Source organism: Xenopus laevis, chromosome 9_10S (assembly GCF_017654675.1).
Source record: "Xenopus laevis strain J_2021 chromosome 9_10S, Xenopus_laevis_v10.1, whole genome shotgun sequence".
Classification (NCBI taxonomy): domain Eukaryota; kingdom Metazoa; phylum Chordata; class Amphibia; order Anura; family Pipidae; genus Xenopus; species Xenopus laevis.
In genome coordinates, this window is record NC_054388.1 from 4,963,668 (window position 1) to 4,983,158 (window position 19,491).

At 42.8% G+C, this 19,491-nt stretch overlaps 2 protein-coding genes across 2 annotated transcripts; one reads left to right on the forward strand and one right to left on the reverse strand.

Moving 5' to 3' along the window:
* Window positions 1-3,518: 3,518 nt before the first annotated feature.
* Window positions 3,519-13,087, forward strand: lsm12.L (LSM12 homolog L homeolog). The gene is given in 5 exon segments (NM_001092255.1): window positions 3,519-3,728; window positions 6,513-6,646; window positions 8,183-8,292; window positions 10,525-10,651; window positions 12,470-13,087. Coding segments are annotated over 5 exon segments (585 nt in total). The 5' UTR covers window positions 3,519-3,607; the 3' UTR covers window positions 12,563-13,087.
* Window positions 13,088-16,018: 2,931 nt separating this feature from the next.
* On the reverse strand, window positions 16,019-17,080 carry XB6050834.S (provisional ortholog of insulin like growth factor binding protein acid labile subunit S homeolog). The gene has a single exon (XM_018238071.2). The coding sequence runs from the start codon at window positions 17,078-17,080 to the stop codon at window positions 16,019-16,021; it is 1,062 nt and encodes a 353-aa protein (XP_018093560.1).
* Between the last annotated feature and the right edge of the window lie 2,411 nt (window positions 17,081-19,491).

A 19,491-nucleotide genomic window follows, 5' to 3' on the forward strand; every position in this document is an offset into this window, starting at 1 on the left:
TTCTATATATCTGTAGCCCTGTTATAATTTAAGGGGGCTCAGAACAAATGTTGAACATTAATATAGGATCTTAAATGGTTACAGGCTAAAGACCATGGGGTAAATTTATCAAAGAGTGAAGTTCCGCCACTAGAGTGAAATTCCGCAGCTCTCAATTAATTTCTATGGGATTTTGAAAGGCGTATTTATCAATGGGTGAAAGTGAAAGTTCACCTTTTGATAAATACGCCTATAAAAATCCCATAGAAATGAAAGGAGAGTGGTGGAATTTCACTCTAGCGGCGGAACTTCACTATTAACTTCACTCTTTGATAAATATACCCCCATATTAGAGAAGCTTGTACATTTCAAGATCCCTTCCATAAGGGATATTGCCCCTCTAATATGGTCTTTAGCCGTGACAGCTTAACAACAACATTGCAGCATCATCATCATTTCATCATCATTTATTTATGTAGCGCTGTCAAGATACAAAGTGCTTTAAGCATAAAACCCTTCAACCTCTCAGTTGGATCTCAAACCTTCACAGTTTCTCCAACTCTTTTTCCAAAACACTTGAGTTGTTCCTCTTTTCCTCCTGTCCCTTTCAAATGAGAACTTCTATCCTCATCAAATAAGCTCTACGTGCTCATATTCTCAGAAAGACTTGACTCATTCTCTCCTTCTAACTATCCTCTTATACTCTGGCTTTGTTCCACTTGGTAATTCTTGAAAAACTCATCTCCAACCATCCTATCAACTCTCATCTGGTTCTCTACCGTCTGATTTCTGAAGAAGATTTTACTAACATGTTGTCCCTGTGGTTCTCTATAGGTCCCCTCTTTTCTTTAGATCTCTCTGTAGCTTTCAACACATTTAATCATACTCTCTGCCCAGAACTTCTGTGCTACTTATCACTTGGCTTTCTTCACTTAATATGTTCTCCTAAAACTAATTACCAAGGATATTGAATGCACTCATCAATGTGGTCCTCTCTGCATCTCTGATCTCATAAAGACATACCTCACTATGCACATGCACTCGGTTTCTGACCTTCGTCTTTCTTTCCCTCTCATAACATCTTTCCCTCAACTCCCAACTCTTCAATGACATCTATGTGACTCTGTTTGGAGTCTTCAAGCCAACATACTCTTCCCTCCAAAATATATTTCTATCATTTATTTCTCAAGCTTGTAAGGTCTCTTTATCACTCATTATATATTATTTAATGTTGTTGTGACGTTTAGTATAACATGTTGGACCTATAAACATCAATGATAATGGGCAAAGCAACTTGATGCTGGCTAAATCAGAAGAGTATACTTGTTTTTTATCTAGCATTATTTCTGGTGTTATGGCAAGTAACTGAGATTCCATTTACATAATCAGTGTTGCCCTCTGCTGTATTTAGCATAGTATAGGTTCTTTATATCCTCTCCAAAAGCTCCTACTATAAATCCTACTGATGGTAAGATAATCCTATTGCTTTTTTTAGGCTTAGAGCTACACATTATTGAAAGACCACTTGTCCAGAAAACTCCAGGTCCAAAATATTGCATTAATAGATAATTCAATATCTGCCTAGATTACACCTATCAGTTCAGCATCTGCAACTAAGATTTTTTTGGTAGCAATAGTCATGATTACAGAAGAAATGTTTTTAACTTGCAGGTATGCAATAAATTACATTTTAAAGGATAAGGAGGAGCCAATGTAGACGTCCCAATTTGTTTACACACCACCAAGTGATTCTAAACACTTACCTTTTACCCCTGTGGTTTCTTCCCCTAGAGTCACAGTCATTCTTCACACCTTAGACAGTTTTTGAGACTTGGAGTATGCACAGTATATGACTTTCTGTGCTGTGCATCCTCTAAGATATGGGATACCTGGAAGAAGAATTGGTTTGTTGATGAGGCCCTCCCTCCAACCACCTTAGCTATTCTATGAAGCAATGTCATACCACACCTGACACAACCAGTGTTGCAAGCTTTGTGGTAGACGATTAACGGCCTGCTACGATATGGGGAGGCAGGACAAAGAGTCAATGAAGGTTGGGGTTGGAGGCTGAGGCAGATCAGGGAGAGCTTCCTTTTCAGAAGTGAACTTAGGGCCTGATTTGGGGCAGACCAGGGGGAAACTGGCGATGGAATGAAGGGGAGTACAAATGTAGAGACACATATTGCTGGTATATTTGGTATTCTGGGCCTGGCCTCAGCTGATGATTTATCATCTAGTCCAATTACCGTCTTGGTGGGGCAAAAAAAACATTGAATTCCTATTCGCATTGAATTATAGCATGGATAAGGTCTCAAAAAGCCAGGAACGAGTCATTATTTTCACAAAAAAAAGGGCCAGCACTCCAAAAAAGTAGATAGACCAAGTGGTATTTGAATAGTCCTCCCAGAATTCCCCTTGAGAAAGGCTAAAAGCCGAAATGTCGGGGTGATTCTCCTCTCAGGGCAGGTGTATCCGCTTTCTTTATCATATTGCTGTTTGACCATATTTTGAGTGGTATGTACATTTGAATTTCTGTGATATTTTCTGGCATGTTTTGGCTAGAGTTGCTACCCGGCCGGTATTTTACAATTGCCGGTAATTTGTAATACCCTTTAAAAAAAGCCCCTGGCCTGTCCCCAATTCGCAAAGAACTTACCTTTTTCCAGCACCGTGGACGTCTCTATGATGTTGCCCCGCCCCTTTTGCGGCACACCATGTAGCTCCACGCCTTTTCCCTGACCCGGACCGCCCCCTTTTGGTGCCCGCCCCCGACTGGCCGGTATTATTTTTAAGTAAAGGTGGCAACCCTAGTTTTGGCCCTGTCTTATGCATGTATTTCTTTTTAAATATATAAATATATGACTATTCAAATACCACTTGGTCTATCTACTTATTTGGAGTGCAGGCCCTTTTAGCTAACGTAATTCTCTGTTTGGCCTTGTATGGGGGCTTTCTTTGGGCTTTCTTTGCACCCATAAGTTAGTAATATTGTATGTATGTTATATTAGAGTGGCCTCCATTTGAGAATATTTCCTATATGGGTCATTATTTTCCTCATAACGTAGGGCTGCTTGACCTCTCTCACAGAAGAAGTAAAAATATAGGAAGGGAGAGAACTCTGGGTCAGGCTCACTAAATGGCACTTAGAAAGTCTCATTTCTGGACACTTGGCTGATTCACTTCTCTCACAGAAGAAGTAAAACTTTAGGAAAGAGAACTCTGGGCCAGGCCCACTAAGTGGCACTTTCACTTCTAAGGGAAAGCAGGTCCCAACTTTCAGCAACTGAAACTAAATGTATTTTTTTTTAATCCCCAGTAAGAAGTAGCAGAGAATATAAACAAGCACATTGCAGTTATATTGATATAGATTTGACTGAGTATCAAGTGTGTTTTCAGAATTTTCGTTTAACCTTTATAAACAATTCCCCATTCAAGATGGAGGAGACATAACGACTGCTCAGTGGGCGTGGCAATGTCATTAACATGGAGACGCGCGGAAATAGCGTGCTCCTTGTAGGCGTGCTTACGCCGCGTCTCCTAGGTAATTTCCCAGCAGGCCAGAGTTTGACGCTAGCGAATACGTGCTGAGGTCGTGTTGCTGTTGCACGTCACGCAGGCCGGCTGGAAGATGGCGGGTCCGGGGGAATACTTCGCCATTGGCGCCTATGTCTCATGCCGGACCTGCCAAGAGACGAGACTGCAGGGCGAGGTGGTTGCCTTCGACTACCCGAGCAAAATGCTGGCGCTCAGTATCCTTTAGAGCGATAAAAAGTAATGGAGCTGCTCGGTGGGGGATGGGACGGAGTGGGGGAAGGGAGGGGCTGCTGAGAAAATGGAGTGAGGAGGGAGAGGAAGGTTATGAGGGGAGACTCCTGTGGGGAATCCTCATGGCGGCGCCTCAGGGGAGAAAGGAGGAGAAGGGGTCGGTTTAGAGTTGGGAGGGAGGCTACGGACTTGCTTTATGGCAGAGGGGAGGCTGGTGTGTGTGGGGGGGTACTGGGCACAAGGAGATTGTGTGGGAGGAGGTTGGGGTGAAGTGGGAGCGGTCACGTGGGGCTGAGGGGCTCACGTGGCTTTGCCTGGAGAAGTGTCTGTAGGTGAGTGGGAGGCGCTGCTCCAGCGGGGGAGGGGCAAGTGTTTGTGGGTGGAGCTTTGTGTCAGTGGATTTGCATGGGGGGGGACCCCTGGTGTATAATGTACAGCAATGATCCCCAACCTTTTTTTTTACTAGTGAGACACATTTAAATGTAAAAAAGAGTTGGGGAGCAACACAAGCATGAAACAGTCCCTTGGGTGCCAAATAAGGGCTGTGATTGGCTATTTGGTAGCCCCTTTATGGACTGGCACCTACATTGAGACTCTGTTTGGCAGGACACCTGGTTTTTATACAACTAAAACTTGCCTCCAAGCCTGGAATTAAAAAAAATAAGCCCCTGATTTGATGCCACTGGAAACAACATCCAAGGGGTTGGTGACATGTTACTCACAAGCTACTGGTTGGGGATCACTGATGTACAGCAATGATCCCCAAACAACATGTTCCTCTCCGACCCCTTCGATGTTGCTCCCAGTGGCCTCAAAGCAGGTGATTATTATTGAATTCCAGGCTTGGAGGCAAGTTTTAGTTGTATAAAAAACACCTGTACTGTCAAACACAGACTCCTGTAGCTGCCAGTCCTCATAGGGCCACCAGTAGCCAATCACAGCCCTTATTTTACACCCCTAGGAACTTCTTGTATGATTATGTTGCTCTCCCACTTAATTTACATTTAAATGTGATTCACGGGTAGAAAAGACCCCTGGTGTGTAATGTACAGCAATCCCCCCAAACAACATGTGGCCTCAAAGCAGGTGATTATTATTGAATTCCAGGCTTGGAGGCAAGTTTTAGTCATATAAAAACCAGGTGTCCTGCCAAATATACTCTTGTAGCTGCAAGTCCACATAGGGGCTACCAATAGCCAATCACAGTCCTTATTTGGCACCCCAGGGACTTTTCTTATGTTTGTGTAGCTCCCTAACTCTTTTTTTTTTTTTTAACATTTGTATGTGGCTCAGGGGTAAAATAAAAAGGTTGGGGACCCCTGTTTATTGTGTGTGGGGGGTGGTGATGAGGGGGCACTCGCGTGCTGGGAATGTGTGTGTATTTCTGGTCCATTGCATTACGTTCTTATAATAGAGGGTTCCCAGTTGGCACTTATTGGAGCATGATTGTGTTCCAGGCTGGTGTAAGGGCTAGTCCACACGAGGAGATTCAGGGAGATTTTGTCGCCTAGCAACTAATCGCATCGTCTTTTGAGCGACTATCTCCCCGAACTGCCTCAGCGTTTTTCCCCATAGGCTACAATGAAAAGTCGCCTGCGCTAATGCACACACGGCGATGCGTTTTCTTTAGTCGCCTGAGATTGCCTCACTGAGGCAACTTTGGGCAACTATTGAAAACGCATCGCTGCGTGTGCATTAGCGCAGGCGACTTTTCATTGTAGCCTATGGGGAAAAACGCTGAGGCAGTTCAGGGAGATAGTCGCTCAAAAGACGAGGCGATTAGTCGCCAGGCGCCAAAATCTCTCCGAATCTCCTCGTGTGGCCTTACCCTAAGGGAGACAGGTATGTGGCTGATACGAGGGAGGGAAAATATGAGCAGAATGTATTGACATCAATTAAACAATCCGTGCAATGTGCACTAAAGCAGATTAACAATTGAATTTATTCAATGCTATAATAATATTTAGGATGGCTTCTAGCATGATTCTACCAAGATATGTAGTTTAATCCTTGGATATTGACCATTATTAGGGAAAATAATCCACTTGCCTTTCTGTATCTTAAGACTCTTGCACAGGACACGCTAAGGTCAAGGTCACATGGATGACAATACAGAAGTGCCTTTGGATTTGGATTCCCAAAAAATAAGTGTTTAACCTGAGGAAAGCCGACTGTGGCTGTGAATATGAACGCTGAGCTATTTAGGAGACAAATGGGCCAGTTAGAAGTTTGTTCATTTTCGCTCAGTCTCCCGATAAATGGTGTCTTTGAACATGGAACAACTTGATTGATTAAAGTTGGTTGATTAGGGCAACGGGGGGTAGTTTTTGTATGTAAATGTGTTTAGTTTATTGTTGACATGCTAATATACACCATGAGCAGATCACTTTGAAGAACCATTGCTGTCAAACATGTGATCCTTTATTAAAGTGCACTACATGTCTCGGATCAAACGGATCCTTCCTCAGGTGCCAGTGTTCACCGTTTTCGTGAACACTGGCACCTGAGGAAGGATCCGTTTGATCCGAAACATGAAGTGCACTTTAATAAAGGATCACATGTTTGACAGCAATGGTTCTTCAGAGTGATGTATTGTGATTTAGGAAGTTTGGCGACTCCCAACTCTGTGTGATGAACCAAATACATTGAGAACGGAAGGAAAGTCTTTTCCATTTGAGCAGATCCATTGACTGGGTGTCTTCATATTTTTATTGAATGATCAATGTTCTTCAGTGTCCTGCTCTTCTCCTTAACCTTCTTGTCTGCAGAGTGCCCCTCCTCCAGTGGGAAGGCCAACCACGCTGATATCCTTCTCCTGAATTTGGACTACGTATCTGACGTAGAGGTGATCAACGAACGCACACAAACCCCGCCTCCCTTAGCTTCTCTCAATATCACCAAGGTAGGAATCTGTTTGCTGTTGGTTATGTGTTCTCTACACCTAGGGGGGCGCAGGAGTGCCTGGAGGAAAACCATGCAAACCCGGGGAGTACATACAAACTTCTTGCAGATAGTTGCTTGAAAGGGGAACTATCGCAAATTTTTATATTATATCTATCTATCTATCTATCTATCTATCTATCTATCTATCTATCTATCTATCTATCTATCTATCTATCTATCTATCTATCTATCTATCTATCTATCTATCTATCTATCTATCGAGATAATCTATCAAGAATACAAGAGTCCTTTGCACTCAACCCATTATAAATATATTTAAGACAGAGACATTTTGTGCTACTGCTACTAAAAAATGCCTTACCCTTTAAACAAAACAGGGATTGTTTGTACATATATTCGTCTATATGTATTTTGTGGTCACAGCCTCATTGCACCCCCGCCTAATGGTTTTTAAAAAATAGTGGTGAGCACAACTTTCCCTTGTTTGTTATAAATTATAACAGAGATAAAGAGAAAAAACTGGTTAATTGTATCATGTTTGTTACAGTGTATTACTAAGAAGGGAGGTTGTTATACAATGTATATTCTGTTTAGCTATAAACTGTAATAATGTATCAGGTTTAACAAATATGTTTATGAGTTGCTATATTGTTATATCCAAATGATTACTGTCACTGTGACAACCTTCCAGTTCTTCTTGCTAGTGACTTTTCAGTGACTTCATTTCCAGTTTAGATTCATAGAGTATAAAGTTTTTATTTTAATCACATGCTGCATCTTGAAAACGGTCCAAGGCCTGGACCGAAACGTCGGTGCGTGTACAATGCTCTTTTAAAATTTAATAAAATAAATAATTTTAATAAATAAATTAAGTCTTTTAAAATTCCAGTGTGCGCTGCTAACTACCCGTGGACTGATATATATATATCTCATCATACTGAAATAAGAATCTTTCTGTACCGTTTCTGAAATAATCAAGTTTATATTCACTATCCCTCTCTCAGCATCTGTTTCTCTTCATTCTCTCTTCATGCAGCAGTTGGGTGTCAGATATTCACTGACAGTTAGATCCAATATATCTTATAGGGGGGTTCCTTTTGCCTAGAAGATGTATTAGAGCTCACTCTATTAAACTCACCAGACATCATGTCTCTCTACATGCAGGATTTGGGCAAAAGGCAGTTATTTTGTTAGATTGTGTTTGTACTGGAATCAGTTATTTGAGTGAGTTCTAATTCATCTGCTAGGAAAGGAAGCCCCCCCCTATAAGAAATATTGGATCTGTCAATGAATATCTGACACCCAACTCCTGTATGAAGACAGAATGAAGAGAAACAGATGCTGAGAGAGGGATAATGAAGATAAACTTGATTATTTGCAGAATTTTTAATTGATTGTATTAAAGTTTCACACTTCACTATAAGGAAGCTTGTATTATATTTTTAATTTTGCGATAGTTCCCCTTTAATTCAGCCTCGGACACACTGCTTTATTAAGTAAAACTTGTGCTAATCTCTTGCCTTTATGTGATCAGCTTGCCAGCAGAGCTCGTTTAGAGAAGGAAGAGAAGTTGAGCCAGGCCTACGCGATCAGTGCTGGGGTGTCACTGGATGGACAACAGCTTTTTCAGACCATACATAAGACGTGAGTCTTCAGCACCATCTCTTGCAGGTCCCGGGAGTAGAAGCAGCGTTGCACTCGCAGAGTCAAATTTACATGCTGTAGAAAGGGAGTCTGTTAATGGGGTTGTTCACCTTTGAATTAAGTTGTTGTATGATGTAGAGAGGGCTATTCTGAGACAATTTGCAATTGGTTTTCATTTTTATTATTTGGGGTTTTTGAGTTATTTAGCTTTTTATTCAACTGCTTGCCGTTTCAGACATCTAGTTGCTAGGGTCCAAACTACCCTAGCAACCATGCACTGATTTGAATAAGAGACTGGAATAGGAGAGGACTTAAAGGTTGAAACTAGTTTTAGGCTGACCCTGTTGCCCATTTTCCCCTTATTTTTCTCTGTTTATTTGTTGCTTCCCGTTGTCTGACAATCACCAGGGAGCCCTATCCGCTTTACTTGGCATGACCCATATTTGTCCAAGGCTTCTATACACATTCCAAGCATTATATTATTTTTTAAATCAGGTTAAAGGATGTAAATTCTACTCTGCCTCTAAATGTGAAACTTTGCATCTGCTCTTACTTGTCAAGTACCAGTTGTAGTATTGCATGGGGGGTTATTAAAGGAGAACTAAAGCCTAAAAATGAATATGGCTAGAACTGCTTTATTATTATACGGACTTCCTGTACCAGAGCGGCAGTAAAGATCCTGCCTTACAAAGTGCTCCACAGAGGTTTGAGTCTGTGACACTGCACATTCTCTGGGCACTCCAGGCTTCTGTTAATAAGTGAAGCTTAGGGGTCTTCGGAAATATTTTAAGCAGAAAATGTCATGTATGTGTGGGTGTTCATTCTCTGCATTCTTTGCTCTCTCTCCGTCTCGATTTCTTTCTCTCGCCCTCTTTCACGGTCTCGATTTCTGTCTCGCTCCTTCTCTTTCCGTCTCTCTCTCTCTCTCTCTCTCTCTGTGTGTCTCGTTTGCTCGCTCTCTGTCTCGTTTGCTCGCTCTCTGTCTCGTTTGCTCGCTCTCTGTCTCGTTTGCTCGCTCTCTGTCTCGTTTGCTCGCCCTCTGTCTCGTTTGCTCGCCTTCTCTCTCTCGTTTGCTCGCCTTCTCTCTCTCTCTCTCTCTTGTCTCGTTCTCTCGGCTTCTCTCTCTCGTTTGCCCGCCTTCTCTCTCTCTCTCTCTGTCTCGTTCTCTGGGCTTCTCTCTCTCTGTCTCGTTTACTCGCCTTCTCTCTTTGTCTCGTTCGCTCGTCTTCTCTCTCTCGTTCGTTTGCATTGTCTCTGTCTCGTTCGCTCACTCACTCTCTGTCTCGTGTGCTCGCTCTCTGTCTCATCCTCTTGCTCTCTGTCTCGTCCTCTCGCCCGCTCTCTCTCTGTCTCATTCGCTCGCCCTCTCTCTCTCTGTCTCATTCGCTTGCCCTCTCTCTCTCTCTCATTCGCTCGCCCGCTCTCTGTCTTGTGTGCTCGCCCGCTCTCTCTCTCTGTCTTGTGTGCTCGCCCGCTCTCTCTCTGTCTCGTGCGCTCGCCTGCTCTCTCTCTCTGTCTCGTGCGCTCGCCCGCTCTCTCTCTCTGTCTCGTGCGCTCGCCTGCTCTCTCACCGTCTCGTGCACTCGCCCTCTCTTTGTCTCGTTCGCTCGTCTTCTCTCTCTCGTTCGCTCGCATTGTCTGTCTCGTTCGCTCACTCACTCTCTATGTCTCGTGTGCTCGCACTGTCTCATCCTCTCGCTCTCTGTCTCATCCTCTTGCCCGTTCTCTCTCTGTCTCATTCGCTTGCCCGCTCTCTCTCTCTCTCTCTGTCTCTGTGTCTCTCTCTCTCTGTCTCGTTCGCCCGCTCTCTCTGTCTCGTGCGCTCGCCCTCTCTCTCTCTGTCTCGTGCGCTCGCCCTCTCTCTGTCTCGTGCGCTCGCCCTCTCTCTGTCTCGTGCGCTCGCCCTCTCTCTCTCTGTCTCGTGCGCTCGCCCTCTCTCTCTCTGTCTCGTGCGCTCGCCCTCTCTCTCTCCGTCTCGCCCTCCCTCTCTCCGTCTTGCGCACTTTCCCTCTCCGTCTTGCGCACTTGCCCTCTCTCTCTCCATCTCGCCCTCCCACATACTTGCACCCAGGTACAGTATGTGACTACATAAGTGTGTGCCTAAGTCTTTCATTACACACGGATATATAATATGGACTGTTTAGTGCACAACAAGAAACTTGGCTTTTGCTTTTGTTGGGAAATCGGGTGTTTTTTGTATTAACTTTTATTTTTTCCAACCTCTCCTATCAGAATAAAAGACTGTAAATGGCAGGAGAAGAATATAGTAGTTATGGACGAAGTGGTCATTTCTCCCCCCTACCAGGTGGAAAATTGTAAAGGAAAGGAGGGCCGTGCCCTGACCCACGTCTGCAAAATAGTGAGTATAGAGACCATTCTAGTGATACAGGGGATTTTGTTTGTTTATCCTCAGTTGGAGTTTTGCATGTGTTTTGTTTGTTTTTTTATCACATAAATTGTACCTCCCTGCATTGCTATTCTTTACTCTTGGTGCTTTATTTTTGGCTTGAGGTGGTATATTGGGAGCATTAGGCTGTGAACAACTGGGGGTGTCTGAAGTGCAATCAGAAGAAATGTACTTGTCTCACGCCATACACACAGCACTGCCTAAATACCCAAAATGAGAGTTGTAATTCTCCCATAATGCATCATGTGCGGAGACCTGCAAATCACTCCTTTATGTTCCTTTGGCCATAATGTTCCGTTTTTCTGCTGGGCTTCTGCTGAACCCTGGATTCTATGTATCCCTCAACACAAAATGAGCTCTTAAATAGAGCTTGAGGTAACTAGTAAGAAATGTCTTTATGTTGCCCTTTCGGGCTGTGAAGGTCGTTTCTCTGCCCCTGGAATGTGACTAATGAACAATTAAGTAGTTTGTGAGAGCCCCTCCCTCTGTAAGCCTAGAGAAGGCCAAAGAAAAGGTGAGACCTTGACAGACTAGTAGAGAATTTTATTGCAGAGCTTTTGATGATAAAGCTTCTCTATTGCCCCCATCCCATCTTCTTTCCTCCTTTAAACCACAATATGCACTTTTCTTCTTAAAGCAATCCACATCAAAAAATGAAAGTTTTAAAGTTATAAAAATATAATGTAGTGTTGCCCTGCACTGGTAAAACTGATGTGTTTGCTTCAGAAACTCTACTATTTATATAAACAAGCTGCTGTGTAGCCATGGGGGCAGCCATTCAAGCACAGGATACAGTGTAGATAACAGATAAGTACTACTATAGTTTATATAAACAAGCTGCTGTGTAGCCATGGGGGCAGCCATTCAAGCACAGGATACACAGTAGATAACAGATAAGTACTACTATAGTTTATATAAATAAGCTGCTGTGTAGCCATGGGGGCAGCCATTCAAGCACAGGATACACAGTAGATAACAGATAAGTACTACTATAGTTTATATAAATAAGCTGCTGTGTAGCCATGGGGGCTGCCATTCAAGCACAGGATACACAGTAGATAACAGATAAGTACTACTATAGTTTATATAATCTGTTATCTACTGTGTATCCTGTGCTTGAATGGCTGCCCCCATGGCTACACAGCAGCTTGTTTATATAAACTATAGTAGTACTTATCTGTTATCTACTGTGTATCCTGTGCTTGAATGGCTGCCCCCATGGCTACACAGCAGCTTGTTTATATAAACTATAGTAGTACTTATCTGTTATCTACTGTGTATCCTGTGCTTGAATGGCTGCCCCCATGGCTACACAGCAGCTTGTTTATATAAACTATAGTAGTACTTATCTGTTCTCTACTGTGTATCCTGTGCTTGAATGGCTGCCCCCATGGCTACACAGCAGCTTGTTTATATAAACTATAGTAGTACTTATCTGTTATCTACTGTGTATCCTGTGCTTGAATGGCTGCCCCCATGGCTACACAACAGCTTGTTTATATAAACTATAGTAGTACTTATCTGTTATCTACTGTGTATCCTGTGCTTGAATGGCTGCCCCCATGGCTACACAGCAGCTTGTTTATATAAACTATAGTAGTACTTATCTGTTATCTACTGTGTATCCTGTGCTTGAATGGCTGCCCCCATGGCTACACAGCAGCTTGTTTATATAAACTATAGTAGTATATCTCTCTCATTGTGAGATCTGTTGGCCGGAGGAAAGGATGAAAATCTTTAGTAATGACATTTTTCCATTTATCCTTCCAGGTTGAGAAACACTTTAGAGATGTGGAAAATCAAAAGGGGGTGCAGAGAAATCCAGTCGCACAGTCACAGAAAGAGACCAGTACGTCTTCCTGAGCCTTTGAATGATGTTGTCCTCACCTTCCCCATGTCCCCATGCTGCCTGCTCTTCTCTCCACCAGCAGTGTGCTTGTCCAGAGGAGAGCTACAGGGGGTGGGTGAGCGGGGATTTGGGTGGGATCCGGGTAGCTTTTATTTCTGGACTAGTCACTCAACCCTTTACTTTTTAACAGCCATTCTTCTCAGTCTTGGCTTCAGAAAGGGGTTGAGGACATACAATGTGCTATGGAAGACCCCAAGGGCTTCATTCAGTCACCCAGAAATGTTTTTCCTTAGCCATTATGGCTCTAATTCAGAGTTTTTTTCCCCCCACACGTTGCATTTCTTCCACAGCAGATTTTCCCCTTCCCTTTATTTGTGTAAAAAAAATTTTTTTTTTCATCTGCTGCTGGAGGAACGTGCAACCCATACTCGGCCAGAGGGGAAAGGCAATGCGAGGCATGTCCCTCTCAGGCTGTGCAGCGCTTTTAAAGCTGCTTGTACAAAGAAGGAACAGAAAATACAAAAGCAAAAAACGAAAAATAAAAAAAAAAAGAAAGTAACGCTCTCTTTGTTCTGTTTTGACATCATTGTAGAAAATGGTCCTTGGGTTATGTGCACTCCTCCACTTCCAGCTTATGAAAGGGAGACCCTGTTACTTTTGGTTACTCTAACAGTGAGATGTAGCGTGTCTAGTTTTATTGTTGCCGGCCCAGGGGCTACCAGTGCAATAACCATTGCTTTCATAGGGAAGCGAACCAAAAGCAAGGTGGGACTTTACCTTCTTCTGAACAAAAATGCAGGATAGTCCTGTGCTAGCTATACTGTAAGACATGTATTTAGCCCTGGCTGCAGTAAAAATGCAACAGTCCTGATTTGTCCTGCAGGAAGTTGGGAGGCACCGAATCCACTATTTTGGATTTGGCTGAATCCTTTGCGAAAGATTCGGCCAAATACTGAACCAAATCCTAATTTGCATGTGCAAATCCTAATTTGCATGTGCAAATCCTTATCTGCACGTGCAAATCCTAATCTGCACGTGCAAATCCTAATCTGCACGTGCAAATCCTAATCTGCACGTGCAAATCCTAATCTGCACGTGCAAATCCTAATCTGCACGTGCAAATCCTAATCTGCACGTGCAAATCCTAATCTGCACGTGCAAATCCTAATCTGCACGTGCAAATCCTAATCTGCACGTGCAAATCCTAATCTGCACGTGCAAATCCTAATCTGCACGTGCAAATCCTAATCTGCACGTGCAAATCCTAATCTGCACGTGCAAATCCTAATCTGCACGTGCAAATTAGGTCTTGGAAGAGGAAACATATTTTTACTTCCTTGTTTTGTGACAAAAAGTCATGCCAGGCAGAAGGATTTGGCTGAATCCTGCTGGAAAAGGCAGAACCCTGTCTGAATCCCAAACTGAATCCTGGATTCGTTGCATCCCTAAAAGCAATGAGAGTAAAAATTCCAAAGCGAAAGGATACTAGTACTGGGGCAGGACCGACATCGGAAATTGTGGGGCCCCGTATGACATCACGTTTGCCCCTATACATTCAAAAAAAACATTGGTGGCGACTATGGATGCACTGAATCCACTATTTTGGATTCAGCGAAAGATTCAGACAAATCCTAGTTTGTATATGCAAATTAGTGGTAGGAAGGGGAAAACATTTTTTACTTCCTTGTTTTGTGACAAAAAGTCACGAGATTTTTCTGCCTGCCCCTAATTTGCATTTGCAGATTCGTTTCGGCCGAATCCTGCTAAAAATAAAAAAAGGCAAATCCTGGATTCAGTGCATCCCTAGCAGAAAGTAAATGAATATCTTCTTTTTATTCGATCAACTCCTGAAAAAATACTTAACCTTCCTATCACCCCCAAAGCTGCATCACAATTTGAAATATGTTGTAATTCTTGGTTGTATAGGGCAGTATAAGCTGTAATGGGTTTTTTGAACAGTCTCCTGTATGTTTTTGGACATCACCAGTGTTTGCACAAAGGGAGGGGATCCCAAACTGCCCCATTGGGAGCCCAAAGCAGTAGAAAGCTCCAGGATAACGGGTTCCTATATATTTATATATAAAATGCCAGTAGAGACTTTCTCAGGCAGAAATGCCTCTGCACCATATTCAAAAATGGAAAGGGTTTTTCAAATTAACTCTCTTATGTGATGCCTCCATATAACTAGAAATTAATTCTAACTACTCCCCTTTAAAATAGAGCTGCAGACCTGAGATAAATACACTTTTTTTTTTTTTTTTAAGCAAGGCAAGAACACCGCATCCAAAATAATATTTCATGCGATTCAATCGCAAAAAGGTCACACAAATACAACATAAATATCTCTAAACACATTACAAAAAACTGGGGCGACACCTTCTTTTTCATAGTGCGGTTACTGACGCTAGGACTGGGAAAGTAGCCGACCGTTATTATCAGTCAAACGTATGTGGGTAGAAAGCCTCGTATGATAAGCATGATGTATAACTAAAATGTTTTAGGTCTTGCCAGCGTAAGGAAGGGTATTTGGCCAAACTGCCCCTTGGTTTCCAAGGAAACATTGCAGAGAGGTAACATAGACCCAAGCTGTACCCTGCAATAAGGTTAATGTCATGTACGGGGCAAAATTTTCTTAGTCAGTTCTGATGTTTAGGCCTACCCTCCCCCCAAAATTTTTCTTTACAATTAAATCTTCTTAAGAAGGCAAGGGCTGGACTGGTTGAATGGATGAAGAATAGGAGAAGACTATCATTGAGGGCCAGGGATAGGAGAAGGCCTAAGAATTAAAATTACTAATATAGAACTAGGGATGCACCAAATCCGGGATTCGGCCATGATTCAGCCTTTTTCAGCAGGATTTGGCCGAACGGGATGGGTAGGGAAATCATGTGACCTTTAGTCACAAAACAAGGAAGTAAAAAATGTTATCCCCTTCCCACCCCTAATTTGCATGTTCAAATTAGTATTCTGATTCGGTGTGGTCTTCACGCTTCGTGGTTTTGGCCGAATCCAAAATAGTGGATTTGGTGCATCCCTATATAAAAACAAATCGAAGACCTCTAATAAAACATATATTTTGCCTTAACAACAGCATATACACTTATGATGGCATTATGTTGGCTTTAAATTGAGCGCTCTTTGTATTTTAAACCCCCAAAGCCCTTAACAATGAAATAAGCCGTTATGTTTGCGTTTCCTAGATTTCTGCTGCATTTTCCATGTCCAGTTTCTGCTGGTGATCAGACCAGGTCATTCAGACAAATAAAAGTATGTTAGCAAACACAACCAATTTCAACCCCCTCTTTACCCCTATAATCAGGTTAGGTCCAACGATGGACAAGGTATTTTTATTGGTAGGCAAATATTTTATGGTTCCCAGCAAATAAAATTCCAGGTTTCAGTTCACATTTGGAGACATAATGCACTAGTTGTAGCCTGCTCGGGTAAATTGTCCCAGCTTGCTGCGACCATCACTTGTCCTGGGTTTCAAAGGGTCCATCTACTTCATTCCAGTTCTTGTCCTGGTTCTTCTTCCGATTCCTCTCTGCCATGACAATAGCAGCAATCACAGTTACCAGGACGGTGATGGTAATCACTAAGACTGTGGCCGTCTCAGCCACGCATAGTTGGTTGTCCACTGAGTCTAGAGCTGCTCCCAAAAGCTGTGGAGGACCAGCACAAGTTAGGTTTTCGTAGTCATCTATGTGCAGGTGTCTTACGCTGTTGATCTTGCCAAATACTCTCTGTAGATCACAGTCACACACCCAAGGATTGCCAGATACCTGGATGTGAGTGCTTGGGGTCTGTAAATTAATGAAGGTTTTAAATTTAAGGTGACTGAGCTGGTTATCTGAGAGAGTGAGGAGTCTAAGTGAGTGCAGAGAAGTGAAGGATTCTACTGCTATGCTGCTAATGTTGTTGTCTGACAAATCTAAGCGCTCAAGATTCTGTAGCATGAAAAAGTAACCACCTCTTATAGTATAAAAAAGGTTAGACTGAAGATGGAGGTGACGAAGCCTGGAGAGTCCACGGAAAGCCCTCTGCTCCACAGAAGCCAAGAAGTTTCTACTCAAGTCCAACTTCTCCAGACTTTCTAAATGTCGAAGGCTCTCATAGCTCAGGACTGTCAGTCGGTTGGAAGGTACCTTCAGCTCTCTCAAGGAGCCTAAGCCCCTGGAGAAGTCAAAGGGCAGACTCGAAAGGTGGTTATAGGAGAGATCCAGGCGCTCAAGGAAACCAAGAGAGTGGAAAGACCTAGGAGACACCACCGTAATCCTGTTGTCTGAAAGGAGGAGGATGCGAAGTGACCACAAAGCTTGAAAGGAGGCAGGATCCAGTCTACTGAGGTTGTTATGTCGTAGATCCAGCATCCATGTGCTGTGTGCCAGATGGTGTGGAACACTGAGGAGCTGCTGATTCCTGCATTCCACTAGGTTGGAAGACTCATAGCAAAGGCAGAATTTAGGGCAGTTTTGAGCTGAGCTGGAATAGGAAGGTGGAATGACCAACAGGAGAGGCAACAATCCTAGCATTTTGAGGGAGGTGGTGTTGTCTCTTATCTTCCCATATTTCACCAGCTTGAGCTTTGACTTTGTGTTTTTCTTCTGCAGATCTCCATCACCTCAAATACCTTGATGAAACTGTAATAAATAAACAAAAGAAATCAACATATTTTAACATCTTATAATAGTTAGAACATGGCATTGGAATCATGGCTGACCATGAGTACAAATGAGTATATATTTTACCATTTTCCAGATCATCACATGACTCTAGCCATGTATCTTTCTGAAGGCTACTAAAGTCTGCGGACAGTGACTGGATTTAGCAACTTGCCCTTGGCATAATGCTGACCTGCAGTAGCTTTGCAATTATCTCATTGCCTGAAGCAGGTTAGTATTTATAGGGTTCCTTCTACTGGTTTGTGGGATAGAATCTCATCAGCTAGAAGCCTTCGAATGCCACCTTGAAGGTGTTTGCTTCAATGTTCAGTTTCCTAGAGGAAATAAATGCTGAAAACCTTCCCCAAACTAGACCAAATTGATCCATATGAAAGAATATCCATCATGGCTTGTGGTTGCCTCTGGATGGATCTTCTTGTGTGTTATAAATCATTTAGGTTATTGGAAGGTCTGGGGGGGGGGGGGGGTTCACTGGACTTAAATACTCAGCAGCCATATACCATGTGCCCATGTGGAGGCCAGTAGAAAAGTGTCAGTACTGTGCCCAAGTCTTTGGATAGAGCACAACCCAACAAAAACAATCTCCAACTTCAGCCAGTGATGTTTGTGCTGTCTGTTATCTACAGTATACACTGTGCATCTATTGTCTATATATATATATATATATATATATATATATATATATATATATTAGGGATCCACCGAATCCAGGATTCGGCCGAATCCTTCTGTCCGGCTGATCCAAATCCTAATTTGCATATGCAAATTAAGGGTGGGGAGGGAAGTCGCAGGACTTTTTGTCACAAAACAAGGAAGTAAAATATGTTTTTTCCTTCCCACCCCTAATTTGCATATGCAGGTTCGGTATTCGGCCGAATCTGTCGCAAAGGATTCGTAGTGCCCTTCATTAACTGCCAGCTTGGCCATTCCAGACCAAAACAACAGCCAGTCCATTGAAATTTGTCCATAGACAGTCAGATATCAAAAGGACAAGCTTGGAAATGTCTTGGACCATATCAGACCATTGATGAGCAATCCTCTTCCCAGTGTTGGATCAGCCTGATTTGACCCAGTACCAAGGAGTTATGAATGAGTAGCAGATAACCGTTTCACCTGCTCAAAAGCAAGAAAACAGGAAACACCATAAATCAGGGGTCTCCAACCTTTTTTAGTCAGGTTCACAAAAGAGTTGGGGAGCATCACAAGCATAAAAAATGTTCCTGGGTGGGACAAGATAGGTGCCGTGATTGGCCATTTAGTAGCCCCTATGTGGACTGACTACAGGAGACTCTGTTTAGCAGTTCACCTGGTTTTTATACAACCAAAACTTGCCTTCAAACCTGGAATTGAAAAATAAGCTCCTGCTTTGAGGCCACTGGGAGCAACAACCAAGGGGTTGGGGAGCAACATGTTACTCATGAGCTACTGACGTGATTCTTACCTTCATAATCCAGTGTTTTGTTGTTGTGTGCGGGAAGCCTGGCGCATCTCTCTGTGTTTGTGATGTAGTGCAGGGGACTCCAGCTTGTCACTCAGCACTATAATAGCGGCCAGGCAATAAAATATTCATGCACTCACTCTATTATTAAACACTCCCACCTGTACAGGGAGTTAGAAACGCCAACCCCGGCTTATTTCCATAGCCTGGATCAAAATAAATTCTACTTATTGCTGGAAAGCTGCCTCCTACACTATGGTGTCCATTCAGTATCATTAGTTATGGAACGTATCTCCCATTAATGCTGCAAATATTTAAACGGGGCCCATGTTTGCACCTCATTTGTCTTGTCCAGGCAACGACCATTCAGGGCAATGGAGGATGAAAACAGAGCCCACCCTTTCAAAACTATAAACCTAAACCATTCTATACAAACGAATGGAGATCCCCCTCGGGTGAATTCTATAGGATGTATGTATTTTCATATTTGGTTTGTGAAAAGTGTTGTTTTTCCTTTCATTAGTATCCTAATTAAACATTACTGAGTTTTTAGTTAATGAAATAAAATCTTTTGAATGATAATTTGAATTATAATATTCTATTCAATATAAATGATGCAGAGTTTTGCTCTTATTGAATCCTGTAACTCCTCCCATTGCTCCATATAACCCTCCCTTTAACTCCTCACATTGCTCCATATAACCCTCCCTGGAACTCCTCCTATTGCTCCATATACCCCTCCCTATAACTCCTCCTATTGCTCCATATAACCCTCCCTTTAACTCCTCACATTGCTCCATATAACTCCTCCTATTGCTCCTTA

Bases quoted from the DNA above. Each gene is read 5' to 3' on its own strand.
- XB6050834.S (XM_018238071.2), bottom strand. From the start codon at position 17,080: ATGCTAGGATTGTTGCCTCTCCTGTTGGTCATTCCACCTTCCTATTCC.